This window comes from Eretmochelys imbricata, chromosome 5, assembly GCF_965152235.1.
Source record: "Eretmochelys imbricata isolate rEreImb1 chromosome 5, rEreImb1.hap1, whole genome shotgun sequence".
Classification (NCBI taxonomy): Eukaryota; Metazoa; Chordata; order Testudines; family Cheloniidae; genus Eretmochelys; species Eretmochelys imbricata.
The window spans coordinates 53,036,231-53,062,293 of record NC_135576.1 but is presented as its reverse complement, the minus strand read 5'-3'; the positions used below and the strand labels follow the sequence as shown (position 1 = coordinate 53,062,293).

Here is a 26,063-nt window from a genome sequence, read left to right as displayed (position 1 = left end):
GAAATGGCCCAACTTGATGATCACTTTAGATAAGCTATTACCAGCAGGACAGTGGGGTGGGAGGAGGTATTGTTTCATATTCTCTGTGTGTATATAAAGTCAGCTGCAGTTTCCACGGTATGCATCCGATGAAGTGAGCTGTAGCTCACGAAAGCTCATGCTCAAATAAATTGGTTAGTCTCTAAGGTGCCACAAGTACTCCTTTTCTTTTTGCGAATACAGACTAACACGGCTGTTACTCTGAAACCTTCTCCAACTTTGTTATATAAAGTGTCATGTTAAGTAGTCATACAAATACTATCCTGCAGCTTTAACTACTCCTGGCTAAAGCTACAAGCACGGAGGGTCGGGCAATGGAAATATTAAATAATTCAGATCATCTATTTAGTAGAATGCCAAATAAAGTATCAACCATAAAAGCAGCATTGTACTGTCACAAAATATTGCCAAAAATTAAGTGCAACAGTTCCTGTGATGTTTTTTGTCTGTTTCTGTGCTTAAGATATTTCAGGGAAAAAATTAATATACTTATTTGCTTATTTTTCAGTTAATATATGCACTAAATAGAAAACTGGACCAATTTAATCCTGTACTGAAATAAAACAAATTACAAAAGGGTTGAATTTGTCTCACTTAGCTCAGAATTAATGCACTCAAATAGAAGTCTCAAATTCATTAGCTTTCATAGAATCATAGAATATCAGGGTTGGAAGGGAGTCCAACCCACTGCTCAAAGCAGGACCAGTCCCCAACTAAATCATCCCAGCCAGGGCTTTCTCAAGCCTGACCTTAAAATCCTTTAAGGAAGGAGATTCCACCACCTCCCTAGGTAACCCGTTCCAGTGCTTCACCACCCTCCTAGTGAAAAAGTTTTTCCTAATATCCAACCTAAACCTCACCCACTGCAATTTGAGACTATTACTCCTTGTTCTGTCATCTGCTGTCACTGAGAACAGTCTAGATCCACCCTCTTTGGAACCCCCTTTCAGGTAGTTGCCAGCAGCTATCAAATCCGCCCTCATTCTTTTCTGCAGACTAAATAATCCCAGTTCCCTCAGCCTCTCCTCATAAGTCATGTGCTCCAGCCCCCTAATCATTTTTGTTGCCCTCTGCTGGACTCTTTCCAATTTTTCCACATCCTTCCTGTAGTGTGGGGCCCAAAACTGACACAGTACTCCAGATGCAGCCTCACTAATGCTGAATAGAGGGGAATGATCACATCCCTTGATCTGCTGGCAATGCTCCTACTTATACAGCCCAAAATGCTGTTAGCCTTCTTGGCAACAAGGGCACACTGTTGACTCATATCCGGCTTCTCGTCCACTGTAACACCTAGCTCCTTTTCTGCAGAACTGCTGCCTAGCCACTCAGTCCCCAGTCTGTAGCGGTGCATGGGATTCTTCCGTCCTAAGTGCAGGACTCTGCACTTGTCCTTGTTGAACCTCATCAGATTTCTTTTGGCCCAATCCTCTAATTTGTCTAGGTCCCTCTGTATCCTATCCCTACCCTCCACCATATCTACCACTCCTCCCAGTTTAGTGTCATCTGCAAACTTGCTGAAGGTGCAATCCACGCGATCCTCCAGATCATTAATGAAGATATTGAACAAAACCGGCCCCAGGACCGACCCTTGGGCCACTACGCTTGATAGCGGCTGCCAACCAGACATGGAGCCATTGATCATTACCTGTTGAGCCTGATTATCTAGCCAGCTTTCTGTCCACCCTGTAGTCCATTCATCCAGCCCATACTTTTTTAACTTGCTGGCAAGAATACTGTGGGAGACTGTATCAAAAAGCTTTGCTAAAGTCAAGGAATTCTTTAATTGGCACCTTCCTTCTATATCAACATTTACAAATTATCTCCATCTCGCACCAATGAAAAAGTTAAGCAAAGTTATTGAACCCCTGAATTCAATAAAAGAGGGAAACATTTTCAAAGGGGTTGGACCACTGAGTAGAGCCTGGAATAAAAGGGCTAAATAGCTGCCTACACTCAGGTGGCTGAAAAACTTTGCAAAACCAAAGAGAAAATATGGAACATATCTATAAATGCTGGTCAAGATTTTCAGAAATGCATATCCAGAGGTAGGCACCTAAATCCATATTTAGTCATCGAAAAAAATCTGAGCACCCACCAACTCCAGCTGACTTCAGTGGTGCTCAATTCTTGAAAATCAATTCTCTTATTTAGGTGCCTAAATATGGATGTAGGGGAGGAGGTTTTCAAAGGCACAAATGAAGGTAAGTCAGTCATAGAAGCATAGAATATCAGGGTTGGAAGAGACCTCAGGAGGTCATCTAGTCCAACCCCCTGCTCAAAGCAGGACCAATCCCCAACTAAATCATCCAAGCCAGGGCTTTGTCAAGCCTGATCTTAAGAAACTCTGAAGGAAGGAGATTCCACCATCTCCCTAGGTAACCCATTCCAGTGCTTCACCACCCTCCTAGTGAAAAAGTTTTTCTAACATCCAACCTCAATCAATGGGAGTTAGGTCCCCAATAGCCATTTGTGCCTTTAAAATTTCCCCCCCATTTTTAAAGCTTTATAGTTGTGAATAATTACATATACACATTTTCACAGAGTTCACTGATGACCCTCAACTGCTACAGTTAAAACGTTCGATCAGCTCTAACCAGGATGAAATACTTGTTAAAATACAGATGGTAATTTCTGTGTACCTAATGTACTATTTCTCTGCTTCTGCCTAGGCTCACAGGTGGTATCTAGGCATTGCCTCTGGCACACTATTTCATTCAAAAAGCTGTGATAAGTTCCTCCTCCTATTAACTGGGCAGTTTTGCAGCACATTACCTCCGGTCAGTTAAGCAGGTGAATGGCCTCCGTGCTAACCTATTGAATTCATTGAGGTCCTGCTCGAACTCGTATTAATGACAATGGGAAGGCTCCTATTGATTTCAATGGGAGTGATCTCAGGCTCTTCAGGAGCATAAAGCCAAAGAGAAGGAATTTTTGAGCTCAGTTTTTTTTCATAGCAGCACAAAGTATTTATTTCTCCTCAGCCCCCCTTCCCCCTGAAGCACCTATCATAGTAGTGTCTAAAGCGCTGATCTTGTAAATTAAAGCAGTGGTTGTGACCTTCATCACTGCACAGAGTCCCATTCAAGCCACTGAAGTCAAGGGAACTTCACATGGGTATCTGAGTCTTCACCAGTGAACCAGCTCACAGAATCATGTCTTATACACTGTTCCTGAATAAAGCCAGCTGGCTGTTTATTTTTTTAATAATACTTTGTGCCAATTTACACCAGCAGAGAATTTGGCCCATGTTTTAATAGCATAAGAACTTCTTGGCTAGAAGCTTCATTTTTTTCAAAATGGCAAATGTTTCCTATAGAACCTGAGGCTTGTAAGAATAGTATGCTCCAGGGATTCTGTGAAGTTTTGCTGAGAAATTACACAAAAGAGCTAATGTTTTCATTTTATATTGTGGCTAGACTCTGGCAATCTCTCAGTGAGCCAGGGGTATTTCAAGGCTTTTTGTTTTCCTCTTGCTATCATTCTATTTGAAGGGACTTTATAGGTATTGAACATCAAATTAGATTGCCACCACAGTTATTCTGATTGGGTTAAACCTGCTTCTTTTATGAAATACATCTTCATGAAAGCCCTAATGGGCCATATGACAGCAGAGCCTGAGATTATTAAATATATTTCCTCTTGTTCTTTTGTATTAGAGAACAAAAATGCCTTTATTATTTCCAATGAAAATTTTTTCAGGTTACTTAAAGTCAGAAAATTCTGATGAAACTCTGACTAAATAGGAAGAGGAGGCTTTAGTTTAGAGATTTCTTTTTCAAAAAGCATAAATATTCTTTGAGAACTGTGAGCTTTCTGGACACAATCCTACTTTCCTTAGCTCAAAAATCTCCCACTGAAATCAATTCCTAAGAAGTGTCAGATCAGAATCTGGTGACGGTTTAACCACATGGATCAAATTCCACTCATTTACTCTGGTCCAGTATGGTTAAGTTAGTGCCTGTTGAAGCCACTGAAGTTAACAGGGTTGCATCCTGATAAAACAGAGAATTAGGTCCCCAATATTTATATTTTTGTGTACACTCTATTTTTAATAAAACAAGCGCCAATATTTAAAATTGGTATCTATTCTAGAGCTTTTGATAAACACTGACATTTTAGATATCTTCTGCTAATTAAACTAAAGGAATTTTCATAATTTATTTTATTAAAAATGCGTTAAGCCATTTTCCAGTTTTTCCTTACTTGGACTTCACCTTACATGAAAAAACAAAAAATGCAGCATCTCTGAAGAAAATGGAATTCAACTCCTATTTAATTGCATGGGAATCAGGGCAAATAGCATCTACCAGAAGAGATGAAAGCAGAAATATGTTGCTGAACTAATCTGTTTACAGGAAGACAAAGTATACTGATGCAGTATGATTTTTTTAAAAACGAAACAAGCCCTGAGCAAAGCATTCTGGGAACTGCACTGATAACAGAAGTTGTGCATGTAGTGTGATGTATGTGCAAACACATTTGCAAGTGCAAGATAAGTGCCCACATTTGAACAATTTTCACTATCTATATGACTCTGGAAGTCAACACACTAGTTCTACACATGAAAGTAAAATATTTATTTCAAATATGATCGAGAGCTGTGTCTGTCCATTAAATTACAGCAACTATTTGCTATGGATTTTTGTCCCTGAGGTAATTTGAGCCCTTATTTATTGGCCCATCTTTTTTAACCATCCAGGTTCTCTGTCTCCCTATCCATTTTTTTCCTTCTTTCAGGCTGGCATTTGTATGTAATTTAGGTTGGCATTCATATGTAATTTTTCACCTCTAGATGAGAATGGGGAGTGATATAAAACACACCCCAGAATACTTTTAAATCCTACTCACTGTTTCATCTGTACTCATTGACGTGAGCACATCACTTACACAATAATTTTGCAGCCTAGGAACCAAAAATCCATCATTTGAAATCTCAAATGGTTTTCCATTTGATATTTTAGTAAAATATACAGATCCATCAGACTCATCTGGAATCTATAGGACGTATAAGAGAACCAATTCTGCTTTCATTATTTTCCGAATGCAAAGAAAGAACTATAGGTTGCAAACAGCCAACCTTCTGTGATGATTAATAGCTCCAGGGACCAGATGTCATGCATACAATATTTATACATTGTCCTTTAGTTTTCAGAGGCAGGTATATAAAATACCTAAAACAATGTAGCAATTGTCAGACTGGCCTTTGGAGATTTATGTGAAAGAAGACTCTATTGATGGGAATGGTAATATAAATAAAAAACACATGATAGTTTTCATTGATCTAACCCACTGAAAATGTATAACCCATCAGGGTGTTTGAGAACATTTAGATGCCTTGTTTCAACAGCGATCCATGTCTGTCAGCAATTTGAATTTTAAATTCATACACTTGCTTCAGGAAATAGCAGTGGGAGTATTTAGCAGGCTGGAATATGAGGATGAAAAGATATGAAACCCTTATAAAAATCCCCTCACCAAAGACTGTCTATTACAGTGTATGTACTCTGAATTAATGGACATATCATTGATTATATGCTGAAGAGAAAATGCACAAGTATTCCTGTCATGAGGTTTTATCTCCTCAGGTTTAGAAATACATTAAACTATACTCAAGATGGAAAACATTTGTTAGAATTGTTTTCAATCACCTGCTTTATTTTCCATTTTCCATAGTATTTTACTGTAGTTTTAAGAATTCAATTCAGACATTCTTTATTTAAGGATAAAACTTCAGATCTCCTTGTCAAAAGCCATAATAATTTTGTTGTGGCCAGTTCCGACCCAATTATTTCCAGTGATTCACAGAATTAATAAATCATTTTTGAGGTGTACAGAACATAAAGTTTATTCTGGACTAGGTGCAAGGCTGCATTAATCAAAATATGAAACAACTCAGGGGGGAGGTACAAAGCGTACTATAGGGAAATAAACACTGCTGGCTACGGTGATACTGCATTGTCCCAGTGAGAGCTCCAGGAGGCATTGTGTCTCTTGGATGCACAGTGGCTCCTGGAGCTTATTGGTACACAGTAGCAGTGTGCTCATTGCACAACCGCTTATGACGGAGCGGCATGCACTCCCCTCCACAGCAGCTCTGCTTATTGGTCTATGAGTGGTGGCGGACCATTCCATTTCGGTATGACTAACAGACTGGTTCAGTACAGGAACTACAGTTATATCTGTCTTCTGCTTCTGCAGGGGAACTGGGAAAGAAAGGGGGAGGAGGAAGGAAGTCCAAAGACAGAGAAAGAGATCTTATGCACCCAGTCCCCCCATATACTCTCTAGGACCAGGCAGCTACACATCACACATATTGTATATTAAATGAAATACAGGGAATACATGATGTATTAAGCACTGCACTGACTGGATAGGTTTACAACCTGTAATTCATAATCTACCTAGGAAAGTATCTTCGTATTTATAAGATATAACAGGTGTCTTCTTTCCAATATATTTTGTGGGATCTCTTTCTCTTCATTTTCAGTGGCCTGATATTAGAGATCTCTCTTGCTTTAATTAATAACATGCTTTCACTACAACATGGAATTCACCTCTCCAGAAAATGAGAACTTGTTTAACAAGTATGACCAATTCTGTAGCCACATTATGTGGGAACTCCCATTTAAATTTCAGATACAGTTAAGTCTTCTGTACCCAGTTAAGTCTTCTGTCCACTAGAGAATGCTGCTTTAGGTTAAAACTGCAACAACATACATTTAGCTAAATTTAGGAAGATGATGAAAATCTGGGTATCTATTGCAGGTACTCGGACAGGCAGGCATTGGCCTGCCCAAAACTAAGGGCCCACCCCCTCAACCAAGGGGGATGAAAATCTGGATAGAAGTCTCAATCAAACTTTTATAATAAAACTTTAACTTGCCAGTTATGTCTTAAAGTTCCCCCGTCATTTCCTGTCTCTCTGTGCAGATTCCCTCTCTGACTTACTAAAATGAATTTAGTGTGGTGTACAAAGGGTGGGCTTTGCAAGACGACTTTTATTTTCTCTTCTAAATAGGATATCAATTTTCAACTATGCCTGAAGGTTTATGAGAAGGATAGTGAAGAAAGAATTTTAATATCAGATGTTACAACTTAAAATAAAGGCCTTGATTGTGATTTCACATCAGTTTTATTCAGGTGTAATTCCACTTACAGCAGTGTAAGTGAGAAGAAAATCAGGCTTTAGATTGTAATTAAAGGATAGTGTCGTCATTTTTTTGCTACTCATCTTGAACATTTATACCTTTTCTTTCTGAAGTGATTCATCAAAATGCAATGTCAGGTTGTCATGGTGATTCAACATACTTCATTGGTAATATGTCAGTTCTAGCTCAGAGATGCAGTGTTTAAGTCGAAAAGCTAACCCAAACCACTAATAGCATAGTTATGAGGTAGGCCAAGAAAAATCTGTAGATGTGGATTTTCTGATGTTCCTTCTTTTATTTCAGAGCATTTCAGAACTTTGCCCTTTCTTCTTGCATCCCTCATTTCTGTTTAAACACATTTCTTAATATAGCAAAATAGTATGTTATCAACTGCACTAGGCACTGATACCTGACTTCCTCTCCCCCCCCTCTGCTTTCTGCATATTCAATAATCTATGGAGTCACGTTTTTCTCTTGCACACAATAAAGACTGTGTAAAGCATACAGTGTGCTTTTGTAAGATTATACAGTGGAAGAATAAGATCTGAAGATGTCAGATGATGGTGAATCAATTTATAAACAGGTGCACTTTTACGTAGATAATTATGTCAACCTATTCAATCTGACATGAATTCAAAAGTCAAACTACATTCATTTTGCTCAGCCCCACAACTGGAAAGTCCACAAGGTAAGTAGCACTTGTCAGCATGACTAAATGCAGCAATATATTTAAAAACTGAGAACCTAATTACATTTGGTATAGCTGATCCTCCTGGTTGGTGCCCCCGTATCAAAGATGGGACAGCAATTGCGGCATTGCCAATATGGGAGTCCTACCTAAGACTCAGTTTTCTGGATAAATTGAATATGGTTTTAACAATTATAAGAACCATCGGAATGCTTTAAAATTAAATATTACATAATACAATTTTTCTTCTGACTAATATTGGGTTTAAATAAAGAAGTTAGGAAACTGGATTAGACTCAGACAGACTAAGCCCTAACTCACAGCCATGAGAAAAGGTTTGCCTTCAGTCCTAAGTCCAGATGAAATCAAGCAAAATTCAGGGTTATATTTTATCGTCTACAAATGTTAACAGACTGCCCCTGATGTACCCATGTGCCTCAATCAGCACTTCAAACCCCTCAGAGATTCCTTCTAGTGTAGGAAATACTGCCATTAAGTTGATAAGCTGTGAAGCCTAAACATTTCAGGGGAGAATTTTGGTATTTGGCCCTGGGTTCTGACTTGAAGGGGAAAAAAAAGATGATTTTGAAAATGCTTTAAAGTGTAATTTAAGAACCAAATGATCCTCACAAGAGTTTTGGGGGGACATCCTCAGAATACCTTTGAGATGGATGGGGATTCACAAGCACTTTTCTTCCTTTTATGAAAGCATATTTTTTGAACCTAGTGATTGTAATAAAACATATTTAATATCTTCCTGTGTAAACATGTATCTTTGTCTCGGTAAGTACTCCAAAGCCCTGTCTTTGGATCAGTTATTTTTTTAAAAAATCACAAATTGCTTTAGTTCTTTCTTCAGACAGCTTGGTTTTTTCAACAATCCTGTAAGACATTATTTTCCCAGGAAATTTCTGGAGAAACACAAGCTTGGGAATGTCAATTGTTTTATATAAACAAAAGTTCCTTTATCCTAATGCAGAACTCTCCTTTTCACATCTGTATAAATGGCATAGAAAGTATGGAGGAAATATATTTATGCTCTTAAACAATTGTATTTTTTTTAAAGTAAAACAACTCACATTCAATTAGAGGAATCACCCATTTCTACTCTGGCAGAATTGAATCAGTCTTAGGAAACAAGAGTAGTGATGTTCACATGTATGTTTTTGTGCTTTTAGTAAGTTTATTATTATTATGGCTCTAAAGGTATTGGGTGAAATCCTGGCCCCAATGAAGTCAATGGCAAAACTCTCATTGGGTTTGAGTTTTTCCAGTAGGCAGTGTCATCTGAACCTGTGCATTTACTTTGAATAAGAGCCTCTTTAGGCTCCACGCAGCTTTTCTTTTTATGTCATAGCTATGACTTATTTTCTTTCCTTCCCTTTGAAAACTTACATTGAAAAAATATATGTTTTGCTTTAAGTTTGTCTTTAAAGGTTTTAGCACTTTCATTTCACTTAGGACTCCAGATCAACCTGAGTTTGTAAAAAATTCTAAGCAAGTAATACTTGTACTTCATTCCAATTTTATTGTATTTATTTTTGCTTTCCTATTTACTGATTGTATGTGTGTGCCTAAATGATGTGATGTAGGCATGAATATTTTTGTGAATGTGTTTGACTGTTGAACTAAATAAAGAAGGATTTATTTGTTGTTAAATAATCAAGAGAATTCTCTAGCAATATTCCATGTAAACAAGACCTATGTATGTTTAAATCTGTTCTGTTGCAGGTTTTAATAAACCATTGTTTACCCTCAAGGAAGGGAGGTTAAAGTTATTAACATCATTGCACTAAGTTATGAGCATGAACATAATAGTGTAATTTCTCCATGTTTCTGGCATATTTTACCTTTTTCTTTAGAAAGTTTGCAAAAAATGATCTACATTCAATCCTACTGACAGTAGAACATAGCAGGGAAGAAACTGAATACTATCAGCCTGAATCTTGACCCCAGTTGACAGAAACAGATGAGTCTTCCCAAAGGCCCATGAAAGTACATTTGTTCATATTGTATGGACTAGTCACGCTAGAAAAGTTTATGAATATTTATCCATATTAACCAGATCTGGAGATTTTCTGAGTATTATTGATGACAATGAAACTATAAGAGACTTAGAAATATTTGATTTATTGCATTCTGGCTCCATCTATAAGAGTAATAGAGAGGCAAAAACACAGTTCAGTGCCTCATACCAACCTTGCCACCATCTGCTATCTACCTGGCTAGATGCCATCTCTGTTCCTTTTCCATGCTGCCTTTTCTATGCAGAATGAATTCCCTGGACTGAAAGCCCCTCTTCGCTTCCCCTTCAAATCCCTTCAAAGGAACCACTTATTTTGTGAGGCTCACACACAAGGAAAAAAAGAAAAAGAACCAAGGATTTAAAAAAAAATAATAAAAAAAATCTACAGTCAGGTTTTCCTCTGATCTCCTGGAGGACCTGGTCATGGTATGTTTGTGTTCTAGACTGTAAGCTCTCTGGAACAGGAACTGCCTTAATATTTGTATCCCGTATGGTTTTAAGCACACCATTGGTGTTTAAGGAAAAATATAAGAAATAATGACATTAGTTTAATCAGTTCTTCAACCGCCTTACACATGTATGTCTACAAGCTGTTGGACTCCTAACAGAGTTTTATTTTGATAGTCATAAGTAGTTCAGTGAAGAACTGCCATGAGGGAGAGGGGGGAATTTACAAGGGAAAGTGAAGCACTGTTGTCTTAGATACACGTCATTCCTTTAAAGTTATCTACAATTTGATCAAAGGTTACTCTTTGAAAAAAATGACACTGAAATGTAATACACTGAACATCTGAGAGCCATCACGTCATATTTAGCAAACATGACATGGAAAGCTTTCATATAAATAGTAATGAAATCCATAGTAATGCTATAACTGAATCTACTCTGTATTATACATTACATGTAGGGACTCACAAAACAGTGCTGGAAGCCATGAAAGAATCTATATCTAAAGATACATTGCACAATCCCGATTCTGTTGTCTTGTGCTGTGAATAGTCATTTTACAACAGTATAAAGAGGGTATGAAATGCTAGTAATTCAGAATGGCAGCATTTTACCCCCACTTTGCACAAATGTAAATGACAACATATGGTACAGGGCAACAGGGCTCTCCCTAGCCATTTTGGTGCCCTATGCAGCTCCACCAGCCTCCGCGGGGGGCAGAAGCAGGCTTTGGGAGCAGGGCGGAAACCGCCTCCCAGCACGAGCTGGTGGAACAGAGTGGGTTGGGGCCGGGACGCTGCACCTACCTCCGCTCAGCAAGGCAACTCCCATCATTTCATATGCTGTGTATTTATACCTCTCTACTGTATTTTCCACTCCAAGCATCTGATGAAGTGGGTTTTAGCCCATGAAAGTTTATGCCCAAATAAATTTGTTAGTCTCTAAGGTGCCACAAGGATTCCTCGATGTTTTTACTGAAATGCAAGTGACCACTAACTGAGTCTCCTTTATCTCAAGCATTTAAATGACTAACCCTCTTGTAATGTGCTGTATGTCTAGATATCACATCTTTAGATGACTGATATTTTCTGTTACTAGCCAGAATTTTTTCCATGTGAAATATATTAGATTTGATGCACTGGTTGCCAGTAAAAGCTAGACATTTCCCAGATGGAGTGATTAAAGCCTCATTCCTCAAGAACATAGTGCATCATTTTCCATCGTGAATCTAGTTAATTGTTAGGGAACTTAGAACATTTTTTGTATGGGTCTTTTTGATGGTTATTTAAAATGACAGAAAAAAATAATATATCAGTAGTGCAATATGACTGAAAAGGTAAATATTTTCGCGCAATGGCTCCAGCACAGCATCATAGGAGCTGACCAGAAGAAAGAGCCTAACAGGAGCATTTTCAACTCTCTGCAAGCGAACCATTAAAAATTTTTTTACAGTTCAAAGTATTTTTTTCATGTAACATTTTACATCCTATAAGATATTTGATCCAGAACACTCACTGAAATCTATATGAAGTTGATAATTTTTAGGTTAGAATGACAATAAAATTACGGGACTTCACTAAAGCATGGTGTTACTGGATTAAATTTTGCACCTAGACTGATCAATCAAAACAGATTTTTTAAAGCTATTTGAAGCAGCTCCATCTCATTAATATATCAAAGCTTTAGTATCAAATTCCTGTATGCTGTCTATTTCAGTATCATGGCTCAGCCACTGGAGCATGGTAGTATAGGCTTTCTGTCAACCTACTCTAATCTCCTGCCAAAGCACATAATGAAAATCATAGGCACCTACATTGCCTGTTTCATCCTATTAGGAGCAATGTGAAAAGAATTCTGCTTGAGTAGCTGTTTTAGAAAATGTAGGTTTAATTAACGGCCATTGTAAAGAGAATTTTATAGAAACCTTTATAAAAATAGCACATATTTCCTGCTGTATACAAGCGTTAGGATGTACAGGAAAGGTTATTAATATGTCTTTCTTTGTTTTTTTTAATGAGAATTCCTTCTACCCACCCTTCCCCCCAAAATACTGAAAATATTGCAGTTTGTTCTCCATCCAGTAGCACAGATTAGTTCAACTGCAGAAGGTCTTTCTTCTTTCTTACTTTAATTTACTCTGAAGGGCAGTCCCTTTGCCTGCCACATAAAAATAAACCTACAGGGATCACAGCGTCCAGATGAAATCAACCCATATTGCTATGATTTAAACCACACAAGCCCACTGGTCATTGAACAGCTGGAATACAAATATAAATTGCATATTAATATACAAGTCCTGTTACAAAGGCAAGGAAATGAGACTAATTTGCCAAAGCAGCAGACAGGAGGAAATACTGTTTTAACTTTTTAAGGCTACCTATTACTACTATACTACAGCTACCAACCCCAGTGAAATCCACTATAAATTAACTTTTTGGGCATACAGCTTACCAGATCTATTATAATTGTTCTCGTGATGCACCATGCTATAGAACATTCCATCAAAAAATGAGCACAATTTTGCCAATCTTACTCATATTGAGCAGTGAGTTACCAGGCAAATAGTCCCACTGAAATCATCTGGAGGGCCACAGAATTAGGCCTGATGTGCAGCAAAAAAACAGCACAGAGAGGCTTTGCTCAGGAATTAATGCAGTCTCAGAGGTGAGGGACATGATGCACATTCTCCCCTGAGCTTTGTCCCCAACCCTACAACTTCCCTTGCTTGCGGACCCCAGAGAATGGGGGAAACAGAAAAGAAATGGTGCTGCAGAATTGTCTAACACCCTTACGCCTTCTGTGCAGAAGATCCTGGCCATGTAGCTCACCTCCACCCATGGATCCCATGGTGAGAATCCCCTCTAATTATCTACCTTCGGATAAGGCGATGAGGCACTCTGTCAATGACAAGGTGAGAGACTACTGCTGAGTGGAAAGCCAGGGTGCCACAACTTGCCAAGTCCTCAGAGTTATCAGAGTTAGTTATGTCTGCCCGATTTATTGCAGCTGTGTGCAGGACCATTTTAGATTTTGTGCAGCTATGGGGGTTGGGATGGCACCAGACAGCTAAAGCATGATATGCTAATTTTTCTTTTGACCATGCTTCTTCTTAGTTCACCTACAAGTCAAATAACAGGTGGATGAGTACACCTGCCATTTTTCATAACCTTGCATTAAACTAGAAAGACATACACAGGTGAGGTTCGGAAGGGTAAACACCTTTAAATCCCTCCTGGCCAGAGGAAAAACCTTTTTACCTGTAAAGGGTTAAGAAGCTAGGATAGCCTCATTGGCACCTGACCAAAATGACCAATGAGGAGACAAGGTACTTTCAAAGCTGGGGGGGGGGGGAGAAATAAAGGTTCTCTTGGTCTGTGTGTTGCCTTTGCTGGGACCAGAGCAGGTCAGAACTCCTGTAAAGGGTTAATAAGCAATCTAGGTAGATATGCATTAGATTCTGTTTTGTTTAAATGGCCGATAAAATAGGTTGTGCTGAATGGAATGTATATTCCTGTTTTTGTGTCTTTTTGCAACTTAAGGTTTTGCCTAGAGGGATTCTCTATGTTTTGAATCTGATTAGCCTGTAAGGTATTTACCATCCTGATTTTACAGAGGTGATTCTTTTACTTTTTCTTCAATTAAAATTCTTCTTTTAAGAACCTGATTGCTTTTTCATTGTTCTTAAGATCCAAGAACCCAAAGTTTGAGTCTGTGTTCACCTATGCAAATTGGTGAAGATTTTTATCCAGTCTTCCCCAGGAAAGGGGGTGTAGGATTTGGCAGGATTTGGGGGGAGGAGGGGAGACGTTTCCAAGTGGGCTCTTTCCCCGTTATATATTTGTTAGACTCTTGGTGGTGGCAGCAATAAAGTCCAGGGGCAAAAGGTAAAATAGTTTGTACCTTGGGGAAGTTTTAACCTAAGCTGGTAAAAATAAGCTTAGGGGGTTTTTCATGCAGGTCCCCACATCTGTACCCTAGAGTTCAGAGTGGGGAAGGAACCTTGACAGCATGCCATTTAACCAGACTCCCATTGGGTCATGAAAGATTAGGATATAACTTGGAATGTTTGCATGTTTAGAATTTGGCTTTCAAAACAGCGTTCACACTCTGCAATTAGAAATGTATTGTTTCTGGCAAAAGTCTTTGGATAGTTGGTATTTTTTTCACTTCAGCTAAAAATTAAAATCAGCTTAAATTCACCTTAAAATTAGCAGGAATCATTTTATTAAGTGATTAACAGAAATGGGTGAAATCCAGAAGGTTCAGGGCTCACTTCAACTTTTGTACAAACATTTGGGCTGGTTCTTATGTTATATGAATCTACTTGTCCACCTCTAGTGATTTCCTAACCTGCTGATGTTCAAACCTACACGAGTATTTTTGACAGCTTTCTAAAAACTCCATTTTATGTGTTTAATTTGGTAGGAATCATTTTATCATTCTGTTTTACACATGTTACGGCGAACCCTTTGTGAGGTACCAGTAACTGTAGCACTTTGTCACACTATGCAGGACTGTACAAATTCTCTTTCCAATTACATTAAATAAATACATTTAAAGTATAGAAAACTAACATGTTAACATGTGCTTTCAAAAGAAAATAAGATCAATTTTTTTTAAAAAAAGGGTGACTGCGGTATAAACTTTATACTGTCATTGGGTCATGATAGGTTATGGTATCATTTAAACTGGAATTTAATTTCACGTGGTTACACTTTTATTGGAAAGTATTACTTCATGTGTGAGACAGTAATACTGACGTCTGCATGCCCCTCTGAGAAAGCTGAATTCCAAGATAAACCTATGCTCTTGCTACCTGAGTCACTGGTGGTGGCAAACCACATTTTAAATAAACCTTGTGTTAGAACTTTAAAAATGTGAACCACAAGCTATAAATTAAATAAATGCAGAGACAGTCCCAAGAGGATTCCTGACACACCACAGGCTCTCAGTGTTTTAAGGAGCAACGGATTATCAAAAGAAGGCTGTCTAGCTACTCACAACATTTTAATATAAAACTAAGCAACATTTTTTTTAACAGAAATGTAGAACTCAAAATGATACCTGCCTATCTAAGGGTTTAAAACTCTTTTGAAAGGTACCAGAAGAAAAGATGGTGTGAAGGGGTAAGGCCCATTTTTAGTTACCATGCAACAAACTATATGCCTGATCTCGCAAACAATTACTTGCATGAGCAACTTTAATCAGGCAAGTACTCCCATTGAGTCAGAAATGGGCTCCATGTTTGGGGTTTTTTTGTCCAGAAATTCTTTGAAATTTTGCTTTTGGATCAGATTGTTGCAGTACAGATTGTACAAAATATCATACTCCCATTTGTGATGCTTTCAAAAACACAGTTAACATTTTGTCAAGAAACAGGATTCTTTTTCCTGACTCTGACTCATTGTGTGACACAGAGTAAATTAGTCTCTGTGGGTTATATTCAGAAAGGGACTTAGGCATTGTGACACTGATTGTTGGAAGACCTCACTTTAAGATGTCTAGAAAATAATGGGAATACACTGTGATTAACAAAGCCTGAGTTAGGTGTATAGGTTGGGAAGATAAGTGTGGTGATCAGTGGTTTCTTGTATATAGTTGTCGCTAGGGTTCCTTTGTTGATTCCGGCACAGAACTGTTCTAGAGAGATTTTGATGGATGGTTGGCGGTTCTTGAAGTTGTGGTGGAAATCTATGGTAATTGACAGCACTTACTGGAGGAATATCAGGACTCATAGAAACCATCCTCAAACCACTCACCACACAAAGGGCCAGCTTCCTCCAGGGCACAGCAGAATTCCTCCAGAAATTCTGCAACATTAACAACCTCCCTCACAACCTCATGCTTGCCACCATGGATGTCACCTCCCTATACATCAACATCCCTCACAACAGCATCGCTGCCTGCCTCAAATATCTACAAGACAATGGACATCACTCAGATATCCATTCCAGATACATCACCAAACTCATCCATTTCATCCTCACCCATACCAATTTTACATTCAACAACAAACACTTTGTGCAAACCATGGGAACTGCCATAGACACCAGAATGGCTCTCCAATATGCCCACCTCTTCATGGGCCACAATGAGGAAGAACTTCTGGACAAAAACACCACAAAAGCAATGATATACCTAAGAGACATCAATGATGTTTTCATCCTCTGGATAGAGGACCTAAACTCCCTGACAGATTTCCACCAAAACATCAATAACCATCATCCATCCATCACTCTCTAGAACACTCTCGCATGAGCATCAACTTCCTGGATACCACAATCAGCTTCAACAATGCAACCCTATAGACAACTATGTACAAAAACCCGACGGATCAACACACTTACCTTCACAGTAACCACCCCAAACACACCAAGAAATCTGTTATCTACAGCCAGGTCCTCAGATACCACAGAATATGCTCTGAGGAGAATATCCAGGATATATACCTTAACACATTTAAAACCTCCTTCACCAAACAAGGACACTCCATCAGAGAAGTAGATCGCAACATGGAACGGGCCACCCAAATATCCTGAGAGAACCTGCTTCAATACAGAAAAAAAAAACCTCTGATAGCACACTCCTAGTTGTCACCTACCACCTAACTCTGGAAGCCATACGAGGTATCAGCAAACAATTACAACCCAAACTCATGGGGTACACACACTGAAAGAAATCATTCCTCCTCTTCTGGCCTTCAAACAATTCCCCAACCTCACCATGCCCATCATCAGAAGCAAGCTCCCCACAGACCAGGACACAACAACTCAAAATGGCACCAGACCCTGCCAGAACAACAGATGCAAAACCTGTAGACAAATCTTAACTGCTACAATGATCAATACCCTGCCCCCCAACACACCTTTCAACATCCAACATCCAATCCAAAGCCTGAGCAACTTAGCTTCACGGGGCCCCCTGGGGTGTGGGGCCCTGGGCAATTGCCCTGCTTGCCTCCCCTTAACACCAGCCCTGAGAATAGGAATAGACTTAGGCTGTGTCTACACTACCACTTTTGTCAGAATAACTTACGTTGCTATGGGGTGTGAAAAAAAATCATCCCCCCGATCAACATAAGTTACACTGACAGAAGTGACAGTGTGGACAGCGCTATGTTGGTGGGAGAGCTTCTCCTGCTGACATAGCTATCGCCACTCATTGGGGATGGTTTAATTATGTCGATGGGAGAGTTCTCTCCTGTTAGCATAGAGCGACTACATGAGAGATCTTACAGCAGCACAGTTGCATCGGTACAGCTGTGTCATTGTAAGCTCACTAGTGTAGACATGGCCTCAATGTGGAGAAAAACTTAATGGTTGCTGTAGCTTCACTGCCTCCCACAACGACAAGGCTCACAAGTGAAAAACAGGCTCAAGTATCACACTGAAATGTAAGTACAATATTTATATTTCAATCGATTTATTTTATAATTATATGGTAAAAATGACAAAGGAGGCAATTATTCAGTAATAGTAATAGTGTGCTGTGACACTTTTATATTTATAGGTCTGATTTTGTAAGCAAGTAGTTTTTAAGTGAGATGACACTTGGGGAACACAAGATAAATCAGACTCCTGAAAGGGGTACAATAGTCTGGAAAGGTTGAGAATCACTGAGTTACAGAATCTAGCAAACCTAAAAATCTAATACTTAGCTGACCATCCATATATTTCTTTCCTTTTAAAGAACTATCTCAGCACATCATTATATTGGATATTTAAGTGAAATTTTTTTGTGCCACAAATTTCATCTCAGCTGTTGCAAATTCCATTTCCATATCCAACAGTATTTTCTTGTAGTTTAAGAATGTCCATATCACTTTTTCAGTTTTCCTTAACAGTGTCATTTTATTGACTGGCTATACTGTACATTAACATATGGTAGACAGATGCTTTAATTAATTAATATTCGTTCTGTACTAATTTCCATATCGCTGACACCTTTTCTTCCTGTCCAGCTCCTTCTTTTCAGTCTCCTTGCTCAGGTTTAAAGGTATGTTTTCATTCCAGAAGTCTGGATTGTTACTATATGACCAGTCTCAAAAGCCAGAACCCTAACACAGTTGGTGGAACCAGGATGCTTTCATTTTGCATGTCCACACATTTGTGCTCATGAAAGGCTCTCCCACCTTTAACTTAATTTAAGATAATATAAAATTAAACAATTGACTGGCTGTAGGGCCAGTTCCTCTGGTGGTGTAAACTGGTTGGTGAACAGAGTTACACTGCTGGAGAAACTGGTCTATATTTAATAAAATTTCCAAATTTTCTTAGGGGCTCACATTAAGATCAAACATTCTTACCAAACTTTAAATTTTTTTTATTTTTAGAAATTTCCTTATATACTTATTATCGTGCAATCAAGTAACCAAACATTTCTTGATAATAAGAATTAGGATAAAGTCTCACTATATGATCATAAAGACTGTGACGAAAAATACTATGCTATAGTTCTAAAATTTTTTGAGATTTGGGTTATTTTATTGTGGAAAACATTTTTAAATTTCTGCATCCATTTAAACCAATATTGAAATATTATTTCATGACTTGCATTCTGAAGTCACTGTAATCAAAAGTTTTTTGATATGAATAAAGAAGAATAAGATCAACTCTTTTTTGGCTGTTTTTGTTTGCTTCTTATGTACATAAAGGAAGAAAAATAATGAACTGAGCAGAGGAGCTGGAATGAAAAAAACTGCTCTTTGATTAATGATAAACATGGAGTCACAAATAGCCTTTTATCTTTTCACTTAGTCACTCAACATGTGTTTTTTATTTTGATTTGGGATCTTTCCTGCACCAACTGTCCTATATTATAAAAATTAAGAGGCAATACAAAGCACTTGGTGTGGCATGTATCTACTCGTTAATCGGCTGAGGAACATGAAACATGCATTGATGTGATCATCAAAACTTGTAAATGGAAAAGAGCACTAAATAAACTTTAGTGTACTGGGGATATTAAGGGATTGGGATGGATGGGAAAACAAATTAAAACATTTACCCGTATAACAGCGTGCCAAAATCTTTTAGCTCTGTGAAGTTAGGAGTATGTCACTCATTTGAGGATGACATCACAGTCTCTGTGCCAAACATTTGCTCTCCTAATGTTATGTTATCCTCCCAAAACCTGAACATCCTCCATGTTTATGATGGTGCGTCTCCAAAAGGTGATGGAATTTGGAATTCTGAGCAGTTATTTTTGAAAAGGGTTTTATTGCAGAAATAAAACATTCCCATGACAGAGTCTGAAATAAAGATTTGTTGCCAGATTGGGTTCTATTTCTACAAGATGCCAAGTATCATCAGCTCAAAATGAAGCCTCAAAAAGTGCTTAGCACCATGCAGGGTCAAGCCTGTAGTGAGTATAAATTACAAATGGTGAAGAAGTTTAACAATAATAGATAATGGATCAAATATAATCAGTTATATTGGGAAGCTGGATAATTATATCAAATCTAGGTTTTCACATCTACATTTGGCACACAGAAGAGAAATAAAATTATTACCTGAGCAAGCTGACAGACCATTCAGTCAGCAACCTTATGAAGACTCAAAATGAAGTTCAAAGAAACCAGAACTCATCAGCAGTGACAGCAAGGAAAAGCTTCTCAATAGAATGGAAATTATATTATTACAGTTTTGTTCTTGTACCTCATCAGATATAAAGGTAATATAGAAACATAGTAACTGGGATACATGATTGAAAACAACAACTCATTTTCAGTTAAATTAGGGATTCAAATACATAATCTAGCAACAAGGAAGATCATGTGGATTTGTGATACTCACTTTGGGTTCAAAAATAAGCATGTGGAAATGTCATCATCAGGTATACCTATCACACTACTGGCAGACATGCCACATATCAAAATATCCTGCAATCTCTACTGCAAAACAGTTGTACTATAGATGTGCAGATACTATGTGTCCTGTTTCAGAGTAACAGCCGTGTTAGTCTGTATTCACAAAAAGAAAAGGAGTACTTGTGGCACCTTAGAGACTAACCAATTTATTTGAGCATAAGCTTTCGTGAGCTACAGCTCACTTCATCAGATGCATACCGTGGATACACTTTCCACAGTATGTATCCGATGAAATGAGCTGTAGCTCACGAAAGCTTATGCTCAAATAAATTGGTTAGTCTCTAAGGTGCCACAAGTACTCCTTTTCTTTATGTGTCCTGTATTGCTGAGCTACATTCAACTGGAATTGTAAAAGATAATAAAGGATTGACAGGCAGATGTTGGTAAGGAATGAATTGGAACATTTCTTGTCAGGTGATAGCCAAGAAAACTACTCACACAGGTTCATGGAAATCAAAGACCAGATGTCTATCATAACTTGCTCTACAAACACAGTACGCACAGTATGTAACGTCCAAATCTTTCCCTGTCTGATATTTGTATTTATTAGCTAAAGAATTAAGAATAAATAACATTACAATCATCTCAAACCTTCTCCCCAGGCTTGGCTTTTCTCTTCAGGACTGCTCAGCCCAAACCCTAGATACTCTCTTCCCCAGAGCACTACTCTTCCCCCATTCTTTATATCCAATCACCTACCTCAGGGAGTCCACTTCAACTTTTCCCAGTAGAATCAACACTTGCCAACCGGGAAGGGTGTTTCAGGCAAACACAGCCAGCCTGTTACAATGTCACACTGACTGTGGCTACCACAACTACATACAACTGGCCACCAAAATTATCAACCTATGTGCTCAGAATTTCAGAAGAACAGAACAGCAGACTTTGGCTTTGGTGAATATGGCTGCTAAAAATAGTATCTTTTTCCCTAATAAAATAGGATTCTAAATTTAAACAAGCTTGTTGGCATCAAGCCATAGCTCTCTACATCAAGATAGGATATTTGTTGAGTGATTTAAAATAGCAAATCCTCTTTAATAACAGGAAATGTCTTTGTAATGTATTTGTTTCCATATCTGTTTAGACAGTTTATTATTTATTAAATATCACACATGCAAGGAGAAATTAATATTTTCAAAACTAATTTAGCACAGATCTCAAAAGAAGACCAGTTTTTGAAGCAAACAATTCCAAACACTTTCAAAAGCCCTTACATAAGTCCCATATATAATTTCACCCCCCTTGGATCATGTGAAAATATTTCCACAAGTCAGTATCAATATTTAAGGAAACATAAAAACTTTGCTAACTGTTTATATTACAAAATTTGAAATATTATCTTAAAGCATGAATTATTTTTGCAGTGATCATCACTTTGTCAAAGAAAGATCAGTATGAGTTGCAAACCATGCTTGGCCTATTAAAAATTCTATTAATTTTAATTTTTCTTTGTTTCAGAATCACCACTAGTTATCTCAATTTCTTTCTACCAGTTCAGAAGAGTTCTGAGCCCTGCTGTTATGCCTATTTGTCATATGATGTTACCATCAAGGAGAGAGAGCTGAAAGTGAGAAGAAGCCTCCGTGATGACTCCTGCAGAAATCTGCCAGTTGCACTGGTAAAAAAAGGTGTTAGGGGATGCCCACATGCCTCCCAAAGACATTTTCCAGCTAGGAGTCTAGGAATAAGAGATGGGAAATAGAGAGAAACCAGGAAGTGAAGACACATGAGAATAAACAATGGTTTTTTTGAAAAAATGTTAGAAAAGTTTTGGATCATTTGAAAAAGAAAAGTTTTTGTTACTGCTGGTTCTGATCTGATCTAGTGCATCTATCCCTCTTAAACATGTGATACTATAAATACAGTACTAATGCTACTCTTTCCTGTGGTGTCAATTAGTCTGTGTCCCTCACCTTAATTTAATCCTTATTGCTAATACACTCTTTTTTACTTTCATGGAAATATGGTAATTCATAGATTAAATTTTAGGCTTATTTTGTTTGCTTGACCAAGTGAATGCCTTTCTTTCAATGGCTTCCTGCAAGTTTGACTCTGAAGATTCATCAAACTTAGTAAGTCCTTGGGGCTGATTCTTCACTACCTTGCTCCTTGTGTAGTCATTTACGACCAGTGCAAAATGGGTATAAAAGGCTTCCAAATCAGAATGCCAGCAATTTTACACGCATTTTGCACAGGTGTAAATGACTGCACAAAGTACAAGATGATAGAAATTAGGCATTTGCGATCTTACAGTGCTTGCAATGAATGCAATTAAAAAAGGGAACCTTTATCACTCAGAGAGAGACAGACAGACAGACACAATGTTATATCATTACTTGAATGAACTTTCAAAACTCCCTTACTTTTCCTTTGCCAGTAGCTGGGTCTCATATGTAGCCACCTTAGGTTCCACTCCAGCAGGTTTTTGTATCCTTTGTCTCCGTTTTCTACTTGGTGCAATATCAATGACATCTGGACTATTGAGAAGGGAATCCCTCCTTGGTGGAGCTGCTGAAATGAAAGCAAAAAGACCAAAGCTTGACAAGATGCCCAAAAAGACAACATTTTAAAATAATTTCCCAGTTCTACATCTTTTCTGTGAATACCTCTTTGCTGGTAGCATGTGCTAAGATACCATGTTAATGGGAGCCATGTAATAACCTAGATAGACAGATATACAGACGTCAGAGTTACCTACAAAGATGATAGCAAAGGACTCGGAGTCAGGACTTATGCATTCTAATTCTGACTCTGCCAGTTACTTGCTGTGTGGCTTTAGGCAAGATATTTAACTTCTCTGTGTCTCAGCATCCCCCTCTGTAAAATGGGATAACAATAGACATCTAGCTCCCAAGGGGGTTCTAAAGATTAATTAGCTACTAGGCTCAACCTTTGAGAGGAGCTCCTTTGCTGACCATGGTCAAGAAGGAACTGACTGGAACTTTCAGAGAGCAGCATTTCTGCTCAACAGAGTTTGATGTGCGATAGCTGATATTCAGCCTGGGTTACATGCCATCATGCTACCTCTGCCTTCAAGGGTCAAAAACCGTAAGAATTAAGGGAGTTCTGCTAATCCTGCAGTAAGGAGCTAAGACCCAGACTGAGAATCATGCATAATAGTGTCCTTAGAGAAATAGGTCTTACAACCTCAACAGCAGAAATACACACATGGGGTCAATTCTTGGCCCATGCATCATTGTGGAGATGCAGCATAAACCTGGGCATCAGACTTGGCCCAGAATTTATATGAGAAAACCCCTTAAATTCCTAAAGGATTCATAGAGTTTAAGGCCAAAAGGACCATTACATTGTGTAATCTGATCCCCAACACAGGCGATAGAATGTCACCTAGTTACTGAGGCCAATAAATTGGGTTTGACTCACGCTAAAACTAAAGCTAAAGCCAGGCCCGCCGACATCAATTCCGGGCCCCAAGACCAGGGCCGTCCCTAGGAAGGTGTGGGACCTGGGGCGGAAATGACCAATTCGTCACTTCCGGGACCGTTCCGCCACTTCTGGGACCGCAGTCCAATAATACAGCATTCCAATAATTTTTGTCTCTGCCCTTTTCTGAGCCCCTTCCCATTTTTTAACATCCTCTTAAAATGTGGAAACCAGAACCAGATGCAGTATTCAATTATCAGTCTCACCAATGCTCTAAACAGAGTAAAATCATCTCCCTATTCCTGTTCACTTCTCCTGTTTATATCTCTGAGGGCTACATTAGCCCTGGCCACAGCATCACACTGAGAGCTCATTTCAACATTTTTGATTGAAGTTTTTTGGAACAAGTAAAAAAAAATATTTTATTTTGTTTTGACTTGACTTAATTGTCGTTCATTCATTTTAGGTCAAATACAAAAGATGATCCCGCCCGCAGCTCCAACAGCTATCTGATTATTTAAAGTATGCATGCGAAGACTCACCTCTATATATACACATCCAATGTGCCCATATTTTTCTGCAAGTCTTCAACAGTCAGCAGCGCACTTTTATTTAACAGGCATATTTTTAATTGTAAAAGCTTTCATCATCTTTAATTTTTAATATAGCACTATCCAGACTAGCATGGTTTTCAAGGGAAATGCAACAAATTACAAGTTGGTGACTGAGAGCAGTGGTGCTAAGGTAACTTTCCCTGGCTGTTATCCCCCCCATTCATCTTCAGAAGAGTTCATTTCTGTGTGGATGAAAGGCATGCTTGAGAATGAAAATTTTTACATGAAATTACACAATTTTTCTTACTTCTTCATGGTGTGATCCTTTCTTCACAAAAACAACATACAAACAAAGGAAACTGGAGAATGGTTTTTACTCCCTTTACTAATCTTGCACAATTTTTTTCATTACTTCTCTCAAAACTATGATCCTGATTCAGCATAGCACTTAAGCACATACTTACATTCAAGTACATGAGTAGTCTTATTGAAGCCAAAGGGGACTACTCACATGCTTAAAATTAAAAGCATGGTGAAGTGTTTTTTCTGATTCAGGAACTAAAAGCTGAAAACAATCTGCATTTTATTTATTTAAAAGAGACTCACAGGCGTTGTGTAGGTATGAAGCTAATGCGGTAACACGTTTTCAAAGTCTAGTATAGACAAGACACACTGTCTTTAACACATTAAACTGTTTTGAGCTAAAACCAATGCGGCGCCACTCCTCATGCTTTAACTTGAGTAGTTTAGCCCACAAATTAAAAGGCAATGTGCCTCCTTTATACTAGACTTTGAAAACCTGTTAGCTAGCATACCAACCTCACATCTTAAATCTTAGTCATGACAAGGCCCTAGAAATTAACCCTAATAGTAACATGGCAATAAAGCAACAGTAGCATTATTACTATTTACTGATAGTGTGTTCAGAACAGTACATCCAACACCCATATTAATCCCATGTAGTCCCTCCCAACCTCAGCTGTTAAAAATTATCTCCTTTGCTTACCAATGTGTATAAACAACAATAAAACAGCACACCAGCAAGTCCTGCACATATAGCAACAAACTGGAATCAGGGTAAGCTTATTACTTTAAGCCTTATAGTCTCTGCCACTGCTATTCCTCCTCCACATTATTTACTCTCACTCTTCTATTCATACCCAATATTGCGTCAGGCGAGGGGCCATAGCTTTGTATATCCATTCAGTAATTAATTTTGTACACTTTTGATGTTGTATAAAGAGTGCACCTCTGTGTTTACATCTGTGTAACATATAACAGTGAATGGTAAACCTGGGCGTAAGCTAAACATTGCTGAACATTTACAGTGAAATCCTGCTTAACCTCGCACAGAAGTCCTGCTAAAGCTTACGTGAGTAAGGTGAACAGAAAATGCACCCATATTACATCTGCGTTTAATTTCAGATTGACAGTAGACCATAGTACTTGTAATTGAATGCAATTGGCACAGACGTTTAAAATTATCTCATTAAAAGAAAATTTGGTTTGAATGACATGTTGAAGCCAAGAAGAGGAAATATTCACCTAATCAATTAATCTGAACATCACACAATGAACAGAAATTCCTCTTCTGAGAAGATTCAATTTCATGACATAAGGAAAAATGTTTCCAATTCAGATGGCACAAAAAATGATCTTATGATAAGCAAAAATAGGCTGGCTTATATCGGATATTACACTAAAGTATGTTTTTAAGCCAAAAATGAACACCTTCATGTTAGAAACATTAACTGAAAAGCTGTAGTATGTTTTGAAGCTCAAAGAATCAACTACCACACCAAAGTCTTCATAATGCATACTACAGCTGCTCAGAAATGAATTACATTCAGGCGTATGAAATCGTGATTTTTGGCTAAGGGCCAAGCAAAGCACAAGCAGATACATA

General features: G+C 38.2%; 1 protein-coding gene across 7 annotated transcripts in view; it reads right to left on the bottom strand.

Moving 5' to 3' along the window:
- XRCC4 (X-ray repair cross complementing 4) overlaps positions 1-26,063 on the bottom strand; it is a 285,182-nt gene that overhangs the window by 61,573 nt on the left and 197,546 nt on the right. For 5 of the 7 annotated variants that reach the window (XM_077817149.1, XM_077817152.1, XM_077817151.1 and 2 more), the window contains exon 7: positions 22,583-22,730. The exons of 1 other annotated variant lie outside the window; for it this stretch is intronic. In XM_077817149.1, coding sequence (XP_077673275.1) covers positions 22,583-22,730 — 148 coding nt within the window. The remainder of the gene's footprint in view (positions 1-22,582; positions 22,731-26,063) is intronic. One more of the 7 variants, XM_077817156.1, reaches the window with a different exon arrangement.